Here is a 13,782-nt window from a genome sequence, read left to right on the forward strand (position 1 = left end):
CACCCAATTAGCAGCATCTCTAACACAGACCCTGCAGGCAGTGCAGGCAGCATCAAAAGGAATCACAGCAAGGCTCATAGTGCCAGTGGAGGATTGAGAGGTTGGCTGTGCTTTGGTATTCATTCAAAGCCAGGACTCCAAATAACGTGCTTTTTGAAGGAGGGCTCACAGAAAGAACAGAACCTTTTCCCTAGTTGGATGTGAACAATGTCAGAGCCTTTTATTCATTCAGTGTTCTTGAGTGTTCTCACTGATTATCTCAACTACTATGCAGAGAAAAGGGCTGAACAGCAAAAGCCTGCTGTTGCACATGTTCCACATGTAAGTATGTATATGAGTATCTTACTCTTGCAATTGGGATTGATCTTTTCAAGAGAGCATGAGTTTGAATGACAAAATGCTTCTCAATGATTTCACTGTGGGAAGAGTTAAGGCTGCATGAAGTATCCTGTGTGTATTTTCATAGTCAGTGAAATGGCTTCATTTTATAAGTAACTTCCGCTGCAGTCTTCCTGTGGGATTATTGTTTTATGACTTTAATCTTTTGATGTTTTAAATGCGCTCTCACTTAGTTAACTAGAGCAAATGTTGTGGTCTTGGAAAAGTCACAACACCATGGAAGACCCAAAGTTTCCACCAGTGGACAGTATGGTAACTTGACAGTAGAGCTTCACTGTCAGCTTAATTCCAGGTTTTTAGTAAAAGCACATTTTTTTGTTGTTTGAACAGTCGGTTGAGAGTACATATAAGCCACAACCTCTTCGTACATGCAGTTACAGCCATCGAATCCGTGTATCAGTTTCAGAGAAGGAGTGAAGAGGAGGCAGAATTTAAAGAAACAAAAAATTCTGAAATGTGCCAATGGGGAGGTCTAAAAAAAAAAAAAAAGTGTAGGAATATCAAAGATTGTTGAAAGAAGAGAAAGAGGAAAGGATTAGGACAGCTTACAAGAACAATTTTGCAAATGTATCTTACGAAGAATCCCCTCATAGCACTCTGATTTCAGAAGTGACATAACAGGCCCCCTTTTCTCCCCACCCAACTGCCAATCCATCCCACTACAATTCATGTCAGTGCATTAAACTTGCCACCAATTAATTTCTTAAAAAAATACATACATATATATTGATTGACTAAACTTGAACGGTATGGTTATAGTTTCCTTTAGTATCATTTTTCATAATCATTTACCCTTAAGAGTAATTAGCAGTTGTAATTCATCCATAAAAAAACCTGCAGTCTGATGATTTCTCCTTGGCCAAGACTAGGGAGTGAGCCCAGCAGTGTCACCAGGATAAAACACTTCAGGAGAACAAAAATACACAAACAATTAGGTAAAACTGAAATGAACCAGAAAGTGCTGAATGTGTCATGCTACTTTCCTTACTGGACACCCATACTGAACTCATTAGCAAACAGTGCTGATCTCAGACAAACTAGAGACTGTTTGGATGCCCATGGCTGTTTCCATGCCAAGGGCTAATGATATAGCATAGAGTGCATGCAGAGGCTAAGCTCAGTGTGTTTGCTATGCTGCCATCCCACAAACTGTGAACAGTTCCCTTGCCCCCTGATTCTCCAAACAATGCCCAGGACTGGGCAAAGTGAGTGCTAGCCTTGCCATGAGCATGCCATTAATTAAAAAGAATGAGTGACTGATGGTGAACATAGAGATTTTCTGACTTGATACAAGCACCTGAGCTAGATGAAGCTGTATAAACTCATTCCAGGGGGTAGCACCCCCCCTCTGAGTAATGCTAAAAAATGTATCTGTGCTCTCAAAAACAGAGTAAGTACCTCAGGTTTTGTGTTTGGTAATTTCTAAGACAGGAATTGTGTGAATGTGTTACCAGGCTGGTGCTGGCAAACATCCCTAAAGACCTGGGACATTGATAATAACTAAATCTTAGTGGAAAGCCACAAAATGTGACTGATTGATAATAGCACAGAAACAAAAGATGATGAAATGGTATTTTGATAACTGTGGACGTTATTACAGATGTTCTTGGTGATAACGATTTGCTACAGTAGGAAGCAAGCATGTGCTTATGTGTAAAATGAGGCATACAAATCCTAAATGGCATGGGAGCATGAAGTGGTGCCTGCTATGAGCATAACAGCATGCTAGTAAGAGACTACAGGCACACTGTGCCGAAGGAAACAGTGTGAAGTTAGCGTGTCACATTAAAAAAGTGACCCTTTGTGCTTATGTGAGGTCTTTTATCTGCTAGGATGACAGTGTCAAGAGCAATGTTGATCCATTCCTTACAGCTGGGATACTCATGCAGCAATTTCTGGTACTGGACTAGATGTGAAAGGACCTACCACAGAACTAAACTGAAGTATAACTACGGTGTCCTGGGAAAGTAATGCTTATTAGAAATGAAAATCACAGGTCTGTAAATGCAAACATGCTATAGATTCAATTAAAAGTAATTCTATATGCATATCATGTATATATCAATAAGTGCAGGACGGCTTTTTTTACACTAGCACTTATGTTGCTTACTCATTGCATTGAATTTTCAGGTAATTTCATGATGGAGATTCATTGAGAGGAGAATTGGTAAAAAGTTGATGGAACCATCAGGCAGAACCGAATATATGACTATATGAAAAGTCATTGGAATAGACAGGTACTCCAACAAGGGTCCATTGTTGGATGTGAAGAAAGAAGCTTGTCTGTGTTCGAAAGCAACTAAACCTCTCTCCTAGTTTTAAAGAAAGGGCTCCCAATGACTCCAGAGTATCCTATGGGCGCTAAGGCTGTAGATGACTTTGTCTGAAATACTTTCTCCTTTTCAAGCACTGGCTATGGGGAATGTTTCTGAATAAGGCAGCTCCTATCCATCCTTTTCCTAAAGACAGTTGAATCTTTGATCTGCAGCAACAGCAATTAATATGGAGATCTCACATGTGACTTCAACCCCTACTTCTAGAGAGGCCTCACAAGCGTTGTCTTATCCTCTCAGAAATGAATAGAAGATATGGGTATGCAAGGTTCAGGAGGCTCAGACCTACTGACCCCCAGGGTCCAGAGCACTCCCAGGAAGGCAGAGGAACCGAGGCTTTTATTTCTCCGAGGGCTGTGTGTGTCGTCTCACACCTTGTCGCTGCCTTTGTGCAGAGCAGCAGATACTTGGCAATGCTGAACTTATATTTGCATATCTGCAGAAGCGCTTAAGAATTTTGCATGTGCAGAAACTGTCAACTGCAAATCTCCTGTCTCTTGCCAGTTGTATTTTAGACTGTGCCAAATGGGCATATGCATTCTGGGTGAGCTAATTTGGAGTATAGTGGTGACACAGGCTACCAGTTTTGCTTAGGGTCATGTTAGCAGCTTTTCTCCTGCCATGTTTTATGGTGATTGCATCTTTCACAACGTAAGAAGATGGTACTATTGACAAGTGCTTATATGGTTTCCTAGCATAAGAACTGCTCAGTTATGCTGCATCAGCCCAGCTCCTTTATAAAGTTTGTCATTTAGCAGTAGTACAGGTTAGAAAACACATATATACATGCTTTGGGGTCTTCAGAGTCAGGAGAAGCTGAAGGCAACCTGGGGAGAAGGCACCAGTTCTCATGGAAGGTCAGGTATTCATCAACTGCTGAAGTCACCTATTTAATACTGCTGTCATAATTACTAATAATTCTATTACATTATTTCTTTCTAGGGAACAAGAAGACTCTTTTTCTGTGTGTTCAGTTTTTGCAGTTCATTGCAAAAATGGAGCTTGCTTCCTCCCTTTGTGGTCTTACTGCTCTCTGTCTGACATTTTAGTTATTATTCACGCATCTCTCTCTGTTCCTGTGTGGTTCTCTCCCTGTTGCTCTGTAGCTCTCTCTGCATCAAAAAAGAGATGAGCCCTTTGCAGCACAAAAGCATTTACGGTTTCTTGCCACTTAGCACAAATTTGCTGTAGGGTTGACCTGTTGAACTCCACGTGACTGGGAGAGTACAGGATTCAAACCTCAGTGAGATTCCTGCAAAAATCTTTCCTTGCTTATTTCTTTTGGGGCTTTGTTCTCCAGGTCATGTGTGACAGACATGTGTGAGTGCCCAGTCCATAAAAACTGCTTCTGCGAGTCGTTCCTGGCTTATGCTCGAGCCTGCCAGCGGGAAGGGCTGAGAGTGCAGTGGATACCTGAGCAGCACTGTGCAGGTAAGCATTTTGCAACTGCCTCTTTGTAACCTTGTGCTTAGGTTAACAAGCTCTTTTACCTGAGGAGGAAGTTCATACATGAACAGGCTAGGACTTTGAGCTATCACATATGAGAGATGTTTATTTTGTTGCAAAACTGGTCACTTTTAATGCCATCTAGCATAATTTTATATACTTTCCAAAAAAATGCATGCTTTTTCCTATGAGGATCATTACACGTTTGGTTGCAGGTGTTTAAATTCTTTTGACCTTCTGCTAATATTTCCCTAGACAACATATATGTATGGTTGAAAAAGATTCAACAAAGAAAGAAGAAAGAATGTCTTTAATGGGAATATCAAAATGCAGATAGGTGTGCATTAATCTTGGTACTTGGACCAAATTCTGCATGTGATTAGGACTGCGTTAATTGCAAGTAATTGTAAGTAATTGTTTCCATGAGAAGTGGTCACATGTGGTCATCGTCACTTGAAGTAAAATGCAATATTGCAGATGAATTTTTCCCCTGGTGATGATCTCAATAATTTAGGATACTCTATAATGGCCTTGGTTTGCCTGGAAATGTATTCAGATTTATGTAAAGCAATTTGAGTTGGAAAAATATGAGAGAAGGATACTCAGTGCTGGTCAAAGAGCACTCTGTGGTCGATTTTGGTGATTGTCTGTGGCTCAGGGTCTACTCTCTCATCTTCAATTTCCTTTCCTGTTGAAGACACAATAGCAGGAATGGGTGAGTGACAGAGCAAATTACATTTGATCGACTGTTCCCAAAAGGCTCATCTTTTCTTATGACAGAACAGAATAATCCAAACAAGGTGTCAGTAAATGAAAGCACTGTTCAAGGATGTGGTCTCAGCACTAATATTGTAAGCAATTTTAATCTATTGATCCAGTAGCAGATACATGCAGGCCTTGAATTGAGCAGCCTTTTTTCTTTTCTTTTTTTTTTTTTTCTTCACCAAAGCATTTCAGAAGAAGGACCTCACTGTTGCAGATGCTGTAAAATGAATAAAAACTCCAGTACTTGCCTTAAGGAGTTTGTAAAAGTGTTGGCATATCATGACTTCATTAATTGAGTCTTCTTTTCACATTTTTTCTCTTGTTTTACTGAGGTCAAAAAAAGTTCTTGAGAGAACATTAAGAAGGAATTTGAACATACATCTTCCATTAGAGCTAATGAAAGAATTTTGTAAATTCACCTGAGTTTTTTAACCTTAGTGAAGGCTTATAGAGAGGAAAGGGAAGTCTTATTAAAGAGAAAATAGGGAAAAGCTGTATGTGGTCAAATACTCTCAAAGTACTTTAGCATCCAGTGTCAAACAAGCAGCACAGTGTTCTATTGCGAGTTGTACAGTAAGCATTAAATTAAATAAAGTGCATCCACTGCATCTGTAAAATGCATCCCTATGTTGCCTGTGGTCAGCACCAAGATTTTATTTTTTAACTTACCTTTTTATTCTGCAGTCGTAGTTACAGTTATGAAGTCCTAATGATGGATGAAAGTTTTTGAGTATGAAACAATATATCCATAATAAAAAGGTAGCTTTCTGTGACTTTCATTTCCTTTTTGACATTTCATAGCTGGTGGGATACCTGGAAGAGCTGTGTTCTGATGGAAATTGAGTATAGTTATTAGTAAAGTTAGGTTTTAATTACTCTATTGTGTGTTATAAAACCAGTTCTTGTGTGGTTGCCAGTTCCTGTACATTGACTGCTGTACACTTAGCTCATTTTGTAATCTTTAGAAAGCTTGTGTTGTCTGGACAGTCAGCCAAACAGGATGCTCAGGAGGCTGAATTTCCTACATGCTCTTCCTCCTCCCTCAGTTCAACAGTGTATCCTCCTTCTAAGGCCTTGGCAAAATATTTGAGTGCAAAGCTTGCTGGCCTTTTGAGGCTTTCTTGGTAAAGGCAATGCCAATTGCTGTTTAGCATGGGCATGACTACACAGAATAAGCACACAGGAACTATAAGAGAGTGCTAAGTGCACATGGAAGCACTGATATGCTGAAAAGCTCCAACAGCCTCATAAAACTGAATGATTTTCTGCTTTCATCCCTATGTGATAGAGGAGGAGGAGGCTTTATCTGATTTTGACTCTTCTCTCCTGGGTCTCCTTCTTTCCGCTATAGAATTTTCTGGCCAGTCTCTCTTTTTCCTTGCTACAATTTGCTTTTCTTTAATGATTTTATTCTGTATGTATCAGAGGGAGAAAGGCTGTTCTGACTTTTCAGTGAAAACTTCTTAAGCACCGAAAATTAGAAAGAACAGCACACGTGTATCACAAGTTTAGCACCCAGACCTTTTGCTGAACATGAGGGATATCTAAATCGAATGTCCTCTGAAACACCTTGAAAGCCCAAATTGTACAACATCAACAGAAGAAGCTGCAAAAACAGCAGCTCAGAAATTTCTGTGGAAATTTCATTTCAACAGTCCCTGGGAAGCCTATTGCAGAATGCCTTTATTTTTGTTTTTTAAACTGCTGATGAAGTGGAATGTTCTAGATCAATCGCACCGCACGTTAACAACCAAAGCACTCAACGATGAAAACCATGCAGGGAACTTAAACAGCAGCCATTGTACTCTTTTGATTTTTCCCTTGACAGTAAGCTAATAACACCGTTATGAAGTGACTACAGCAGAGAATAAAGCCATTCTATCTTCTACATGGCATCTCAAGCAGAAGGAGGCATCTGCAATGCAAGAAGGCCTCTATCCACGTGTAGTAGAGATGGGGAGTATTTAGGGGCACCACAGCTGCTGACGGCAGCCTGTCATGTCTACTCTTCACTTTGGAGCAGAGAGGAGCAAGTGGAAAAGAGATCTTGAGCCAGTTTTCCTCAAACTTCCTGTCTAGGGCACCATGCATAGCTCAGGTGGAACAAATGGGCTGGCTACTACTACTGTAAAGCTCTGTGGGTTGTGTACAGCCTAAAAACTTAAGATCACAGACCCTTTAAATTAACTCACGTTGTGCTTTGAACATCTTGGTCTATTTTCTACACAATTAATGCATTTACAAAATGCACTGACAGATATGTTTGCGAAGCTTCTGGAAGTTCTTTGCATTTTTGTTTCCACCCCACTAGAAATTTAATCTCTTTTCTTAACACGCTATGGAAATGCAGTTTGCAGTGAATCTAGCATTTTACTGTGTGCTCAATTACTGCTTACACGCCTTTCCAACCTTCTAAATTTCCCCTTTAGTTTAAATTTCATTTTAGTTTTTTTATTTTGCTTATTCCCTTCTTCAGTGCACACAGAAGTTATGCAGAGCAAGACAGAAATGTGTTGCTAGAAAAAACGTCCCCAAAAGATGTATACCCCCAAGCAGAATAAGCTTATCTCAAACACTGCTAAAAGGTGATTTTCCCATCTTATTCTAGATTGATGTTCAATAAGAGGTGTCTCTCAGAGTCCTTGAGTAGTTTGCTCTAGAGTTTTCATATACTTACAGCTAGAAAACTTTATTTTCTAAGATCTACCTTATATCTGTCTAATATTCAGCTCTTTAATTTGCTGTAATTCCAGGATTATTGCCTGCTGTACTATCCGTTTTCTGTCTGTGCACTGCTTAACAGCTGCCCTGAAAATGTTGTATGCATTCTTCTCAGAATTCCTTCCTTTTTCAGTTCTCCTTTTTGCATGGGTATAAATGCTGTAAAATGTGTAAGAAGTAAAACTTGCACTGTTTTGAAGATCACTTTGTTACTGATGAAGAAGAACCCTTAAACTAATGATGCCTTAGCACTAAGACTTCCACCATCCTTCCTGCTACACTCTTAAGACTTCAGTATTTTAATCAGGTTTTGTATTTTTCTTTCCTGCATATTTTCTCTTTGTGAATAATATCAGTGCTGTAGTGACACTCTAAGGCTATTCCACACATTTTTGGTCCATAACAGAACTGTTCTTTAACAAAATCTGCACCTCCGATCTCTCTCAAAATTGAAGAAATCTTTCTGAAGTAACCATCTCTCTGTAAATAGGGAGAGATGGTTCTGGATGCTTGAGAGCCTGTTACCATCTATAAACTATTTTTTCAGTACTTGTTTTTGCCATCAGCACAGCTGTTAGAAAGAATAACAGGCTTTTATTCACTATTGAGCCATGCATTATTCTCCATACTAAAAAGGCAGGATATAAAATGTTAAGAGTTTAAATATTGATCTGGTGGGCTTAGAGTGCTTTTAGCTGAAACCTCAGTGGTCTTTTATGTTGGAAATCCATTGAACTGTCAACTGCATAAATCAATGAAGAGATACTGGAATCATTAAGTATGAGACTCTTCATTCTCAGTGATCCCTTGGTAAAACAGCATGAAGGATGGAAATCACTGATATATATATGGAACTGCTGAATTAACGGCATCGTTCTGATATGCTGCAATATGCAATACTGAAAGTATAATCTTAGAAAGTCTGTTGTGGTGAATGACTATCTTTTCTTCCTGTAAGACTGGAACTGCTAACTGTCCAGCCATGTAAATATTTCAGGAATCCTTGATAAAAGGTATTACATATAACAAATATGTAAACAATGTTAAGCATTAAATAGAAAACACTTCTGCTTCTAGACAGAAACCTCGCCAAACTGCTATAGACTATTGCTGGTGTTAAAATTCTCAAATATTTCAAGACTGTTAGGAACCTGATGCCTTTTCCACTGGGAAGTTTACTGTCTTTACATCTGCTGTGTTATGTCACATCGCATTTCATGCAGTGGAATCTGTTTATAAGTAACTTTTCCTCTACGTGATCATAATACCAAAATGTTCTTTTAGATGCCTTCAATAGAAAGTAAGCAATTAAATACACAGTGTTCCTTGTATGACTTTGTGTAATGTGCATCTTTTTGTTTCTTTTGACTGCCTTTCAGCAACGCAGTGTAAACACGGTGCAGTTTATGACACCTGTGGCCCAGGATGTGTCAAAACATGCGATAACTGGAATGAGATTGGCCCATGCAACAAGCCCTGCGTTGCAGGATGCCACTGTCCAGCAAATCTAGTTCTTCACAAAGGAAGATGCATCAAGCCAGTCCTATGCCCTCAGCGATGACATTTGTTCTCTCTCCATGGACACTAACGTGGCTGTCACTGGCCCACCTGATGCTCACAGACAGCAAAGGACTGCAGCTGTTTGTGCGCAGGTTCAGTGCAGCTCTACTTACAGAGTGTAAATATGCTCCTGTGTGTATTCGTGTGTGTTTATGTATACACACGTGGCCCCAACAAAGATATATAAATGTATACTGTGTGTATGTAGATACACGTGTCTATACACAAGTGCCCTAAACGTAAGTACAACCCATATATTTATATATATGTACACACACACAGATATACATCATTTCTATACATCATAGAAGGATGAATTATTATATGTATATTTTTTGCTATAAAGTTTATGTATTATTACTTCTAAAACCCTTATCTGTAAGTCATTGTATAAATAAACCAGGTGTTTTTAATATAACATAGTGGCATGGAAAGATTGGATGACTTTGCCATTGCATGAGTTTGTTGTTTCCAAGGAAACTTTTCTAGGGCTGCAGCATTGCCAGACTGGATTAGTTTCAACACAGAACCCGGATTTACGGTTGTACGGGAAACACATTTCTCTGGAGATGGAGGATTTATCTGGGAATATTTCATGCATACCTTAGAGCTGCACAGTGATTGGTGACAGTGCTTAATCGCGCAGAGAAAGCCAGGGATCGGCTTTTTACGCCTTACTGAAATAACTGTGCAAAAGGATTTCCAGCGTTGATTGGCCAGGCGCCAGCGGAGAGAGATTTCTTTCTGGAATGGCACCAAAGAGTCAAGGGCCAGATTTTCAAAAGTGTTCAGCACCCAGCAGCCTGCTTTGAAAATCTGACCACTTCCCATTTCATATCCTAAAACCCCGTTTATGTTGTTGTGCTTGGCAATAGCTGTGAATACACAATAAGGAGCTCGAAGAAAACGCTCACGCACAGTTTCAGCCCCTCTAGCATGTTCTAAACTGCTGGGCTTGTTTCATATTTCCCCCAAATACTATGCAGAAAGCAAATCCCACTATGAATTAGAGTTTTTGATTTTGGTGTGCCATAAAACATGAAATAATACCGGGTTTAATAACTAATAATAATAACTAATTTAATTTATCAGCGTGGCGAAGAAGAAAGACAAATTCCCCTTTCCAAAAAAAAACAGTAGAGAATGTCAGATACTAATTGGAGAACTGCAGTTTATTTCCTTACTGGTCTTTTTTACCGGTTTAGGAACATGTGGGCTCTGTGAAGTTTGCACGACTTTTGAAGTGTCCCAGGGGAGAAGCAATAATATGGGATTTCATTAGAAACTGTTTAAAAAGCCATACAGCTTTCTCAAGTCTGAAGGGAGGGGGAGTAGGGGGTGTATTTTTCTTCCACTGGAAAGCCTCCTGTAGAACCCGATGGCATGTTCTCCAGAGAAGACAGAAATCTTCAGGCATCTGATTGAAATTTGTAATGAAGTAATATCCTCCCACACAGCTACTTCCATTATTCCATTCGAAACTGCACATTGTAATGTTGTAATGCCTTGAACAATTTTCTCCTTTATTTCACCCTCCAGGAAGCTTTGCAGGATCTGAGTTTGCAGTGAGTGAGTGGATGCAATGCATTTGAGTTATACAGCTTTCTGCAGTCCTATCCTGGAGGAGGATGCTGAGTGAGCACGAGTAGGGTAGGCATCACACTATCCAAAATGCTGTACCACCATAGTGTTAAAAAGAGCTGGGCAAATAATGCCAGGAGCATTCCACGGATGTTTACCCAAATTTGAATAAAATCAGCTTGCTGTTTTTATGTCCCATTTTGTGTTTCTTTTCTTGGAACAATCAAATAATTCAGTTTTACTGGCAGAGGAGGCTTCAAAGGCTCATACACAAATGTGCTGGAAAGCAGAATTGCAAATGTGCAGATCCTGTCAGAGCAGGAAACTCAGAGGGCTTTATGCGGCTCGTGTGATAACTGAATAGTGGAGCTGAAATGTAGAACAATTGCTATTGGTCCGTAGAGTTCAAGCATAAAATTGTAGTCATTAAAATAATTTAAAGCATCGGTTTGTACTGCAGAACATTTCAGCCTGTGAGTTTTAGGTGCTGAGATGTGAGGTCTTAACCAATAAAAAGGTTATTTGCCCAGCTCTAGGTTGGGATTGATTTTCATTGCTGATTGATTTTCATTACTTACTGTGTTTCCAAAACAAAAATACATGCACAGTGAATTGCATAGATGAAAGTATGCAAAGGTGTCCTCTTTTCTTCTCCTGACTAATGCAGGTGAGTGAAAGGTGAAGGGAGAGCCCTCCAGCTCTCTCAGGCTACCGACAGCATTCAAGCAATGCTTAATTGCTGCCAGGTGAAGAGGTGATGCTGACTATCTGTAGGATGAACTCTTTACTTTTGAAATCCTAAATGGTTCGGTTTGAAAGCTGATCTATAGGTCATCTCAAAATGAGGACTCATTCCTCAGCATTGCTTTTCTACATCTGTCTAATTGAGGGCAGCCCCCTGCTTTTTGCTAGTGATGTAAACTGGGAAAGAAAAGAAAGTGGTTTTTCCTTCTAAGATATCTGTGCCCTAGAGCTGCGTTGCTGGGCTTTTTCCTCTGAACTCCAATTACTGAGGCCATGGTGGAGCTATCATCTGCCTAGATCATTTGTATTGGATAAGCTAAAGGAGCTCTGCTTTTCCAGAGACTGCTCCCACATTTCAGCTTGGTACGAGTTTTTCCATCCCCATCTATGGGTAGTTACCCAGTGCTATTCAGGGTACACTTGTAACTGAGCTGTTCATGCTGTGTCAGTCGCAGCTGGGGCTGTTTCACTCTACTCTACTGTTTGCCCATCTTCCACACTGTTCAGAAGTTGGAAGTCTTCCCCAATAACAGGAATAATAAGATGGCCACAAGCCTCAGGAAGTTTGGGTTACAGCCTGTCTTCCTCCTTTATGCAGCATTCTTTCTTGTTCTCCTCTCATGGCTCATGAAATATTGTCCCTAGTGTGCCAGGGCTGGAAAGTTCCTGTGTGTTGGTAGAGATTTATTTTTGACAAAATTTACTGATACTCCAATTTTAGTACGCTATGGCAAAAATGTATTTTTCATAACAGCAGAAGGCTGACGATTCATATGGTGTATTCACCATACAAAACAGATGGGTTTGATCTTGTTTGTGCTTAGGTCAATCCACGCATATAACTTTTTGCCGATATAAGTGAAATATATTCGAAGGAGCAGAGCTTCCAACCAAAACCTGATCCAAAAGGGAAGTCTGAGAAACTGTGGATGGACTCAAGGGAAGACTTGGATCAGTAGCTTTGCCATTAACCCGTTATGTGTTCCCCGGCAGGTCATTTAATACTTTGTACTTCACTGGGAAAAATGAGGTATTTTTGTTTATGCACCTTTTTCAAGTCTGTAGGTAGAAAAATGCTAAATCGCACTAGGGGAATGTCAGCCAGTATCTTACTGGTCTGTCTAGGTCTGCTTTGGATCAGGTTGTCCCTTATCTCCCATATCCCTGTTGCTTCAAAGCCAGCTTTCAGTTGGCATTTGTGGAGGTAAAATACATTTACTTCCTCCTCATTTACTTTCAATTGTGTCTATTTTTGTCATATATATTGAGGTTTACATAGCCAAGCAGAGCAATTTGAATTGTAGCCCAAGACCTTGTTGGTTCTTCCAAGAATACCTTTCTTCTGCAGAGTTAGGTATGCACTTGGAGAAAAAATGAAAAGAGTCCTATATCCTGCCCAGATGTGGCCCTATTCTTACATCACATAAATAGATAAACTAAAAGAAATAAGCTATTCTCATCAGAATCTGCTTTGTTTGAACACAGGGTTCAAAGGCACTGCTTAGCTTCTCCCTGACAGAAGCCAACATTTGCAAAAGCTGAACTGATGAGCGACTGCTTAGAGTTACATTTATTTCTCTTTCATGACTAGTTGACAAGGTAACATCAGAGATAAGGGATGTGTGAACAATAGCCCATGCGTTTGCAGATGGATGAGTTGGAGAAAGAGGTGCAGTCAATAGCATTTAGCCCAAAGCAGTGAGATGTTACAGGATCTCAAGAGCTGTTCCAACGAAGGGAGCATTATTCCGAGGTTTCAGTTCTTGAAAAACAGGAACTTTATGTTAGGTGCGCAGATCAAATGCTTGCTCTGCTATCCTTGATTTTACTATATTAGAAAGCCCTGTGGAGAGAGAGATTTCTGCCTTTGTACAGAAACATCTGCAGAAACACTGCAACGTTTCAGGACAAAAACCTAACTGCGCTGCCATTACAGAATTCCTTCTCTCTCTTGTAAAGGCTGCTGCACAGATCAGTATTTCTAGTGCAATCATCACCGTGACAGCTGAGCACTATGCAGTCTGTAACAGCAGGATAGGGTTCTGCAATGAAGGTGAGGAGGTAACTCTGGATCCTCCAGCTGGCCAGGCAGCTGTAGTTGAGTGAAGATGGTACAACAAGGTGAGACAGAATCAGGCAGAAGGTCAGAGGCAAGTAAGAAAGGAGAAAGCAGTAACAGGATTTTTACACTTTTGTCCTATGTGGATATTTTCACTCTACAATGTTAGAACCG

At 40.0% G+C, this 13,782-nt stretch overlaps 1 protein-coding gene across 1 annotated transcript in view; it reads left to right on the forward strand.

Moving 5' to 3' along the window:
* Nucleotides 1-9,225, forward strand: part of BMPER (BMP binding endothelial regulator) — a gene marked incomplete at both ends in the record, with an annotated part of 142,987 nt that extends 133,762 nt beyond the window's left edge. The window contains 2 exons of the mRNA XM_079538534.1: nt 4,033-4,163; nt 9,044-9,225. Coding sequence (XP_079394660.1) covers nt 4,033-4,163; nt 9,044-9,225 — 313 coding nt within the window. The remainder of the gene's footprint in view (nt 1-4,032; nt 4,164-9,043) is intronic.
* Nucleotides 9,226-13,782: the final 4,557 nt, after the last annotated feature.

This window comes from Tetrao urogallus (genome assembly GCF_951394365.1).
Source record: "Tetrao urogallus genome assembly, chromosome: 7".
NCBI lineage: Eukaryota > Metazoa > Chordata > Aves > Galliformes > Phasianidae > Tetrao > Tetrao urogallus.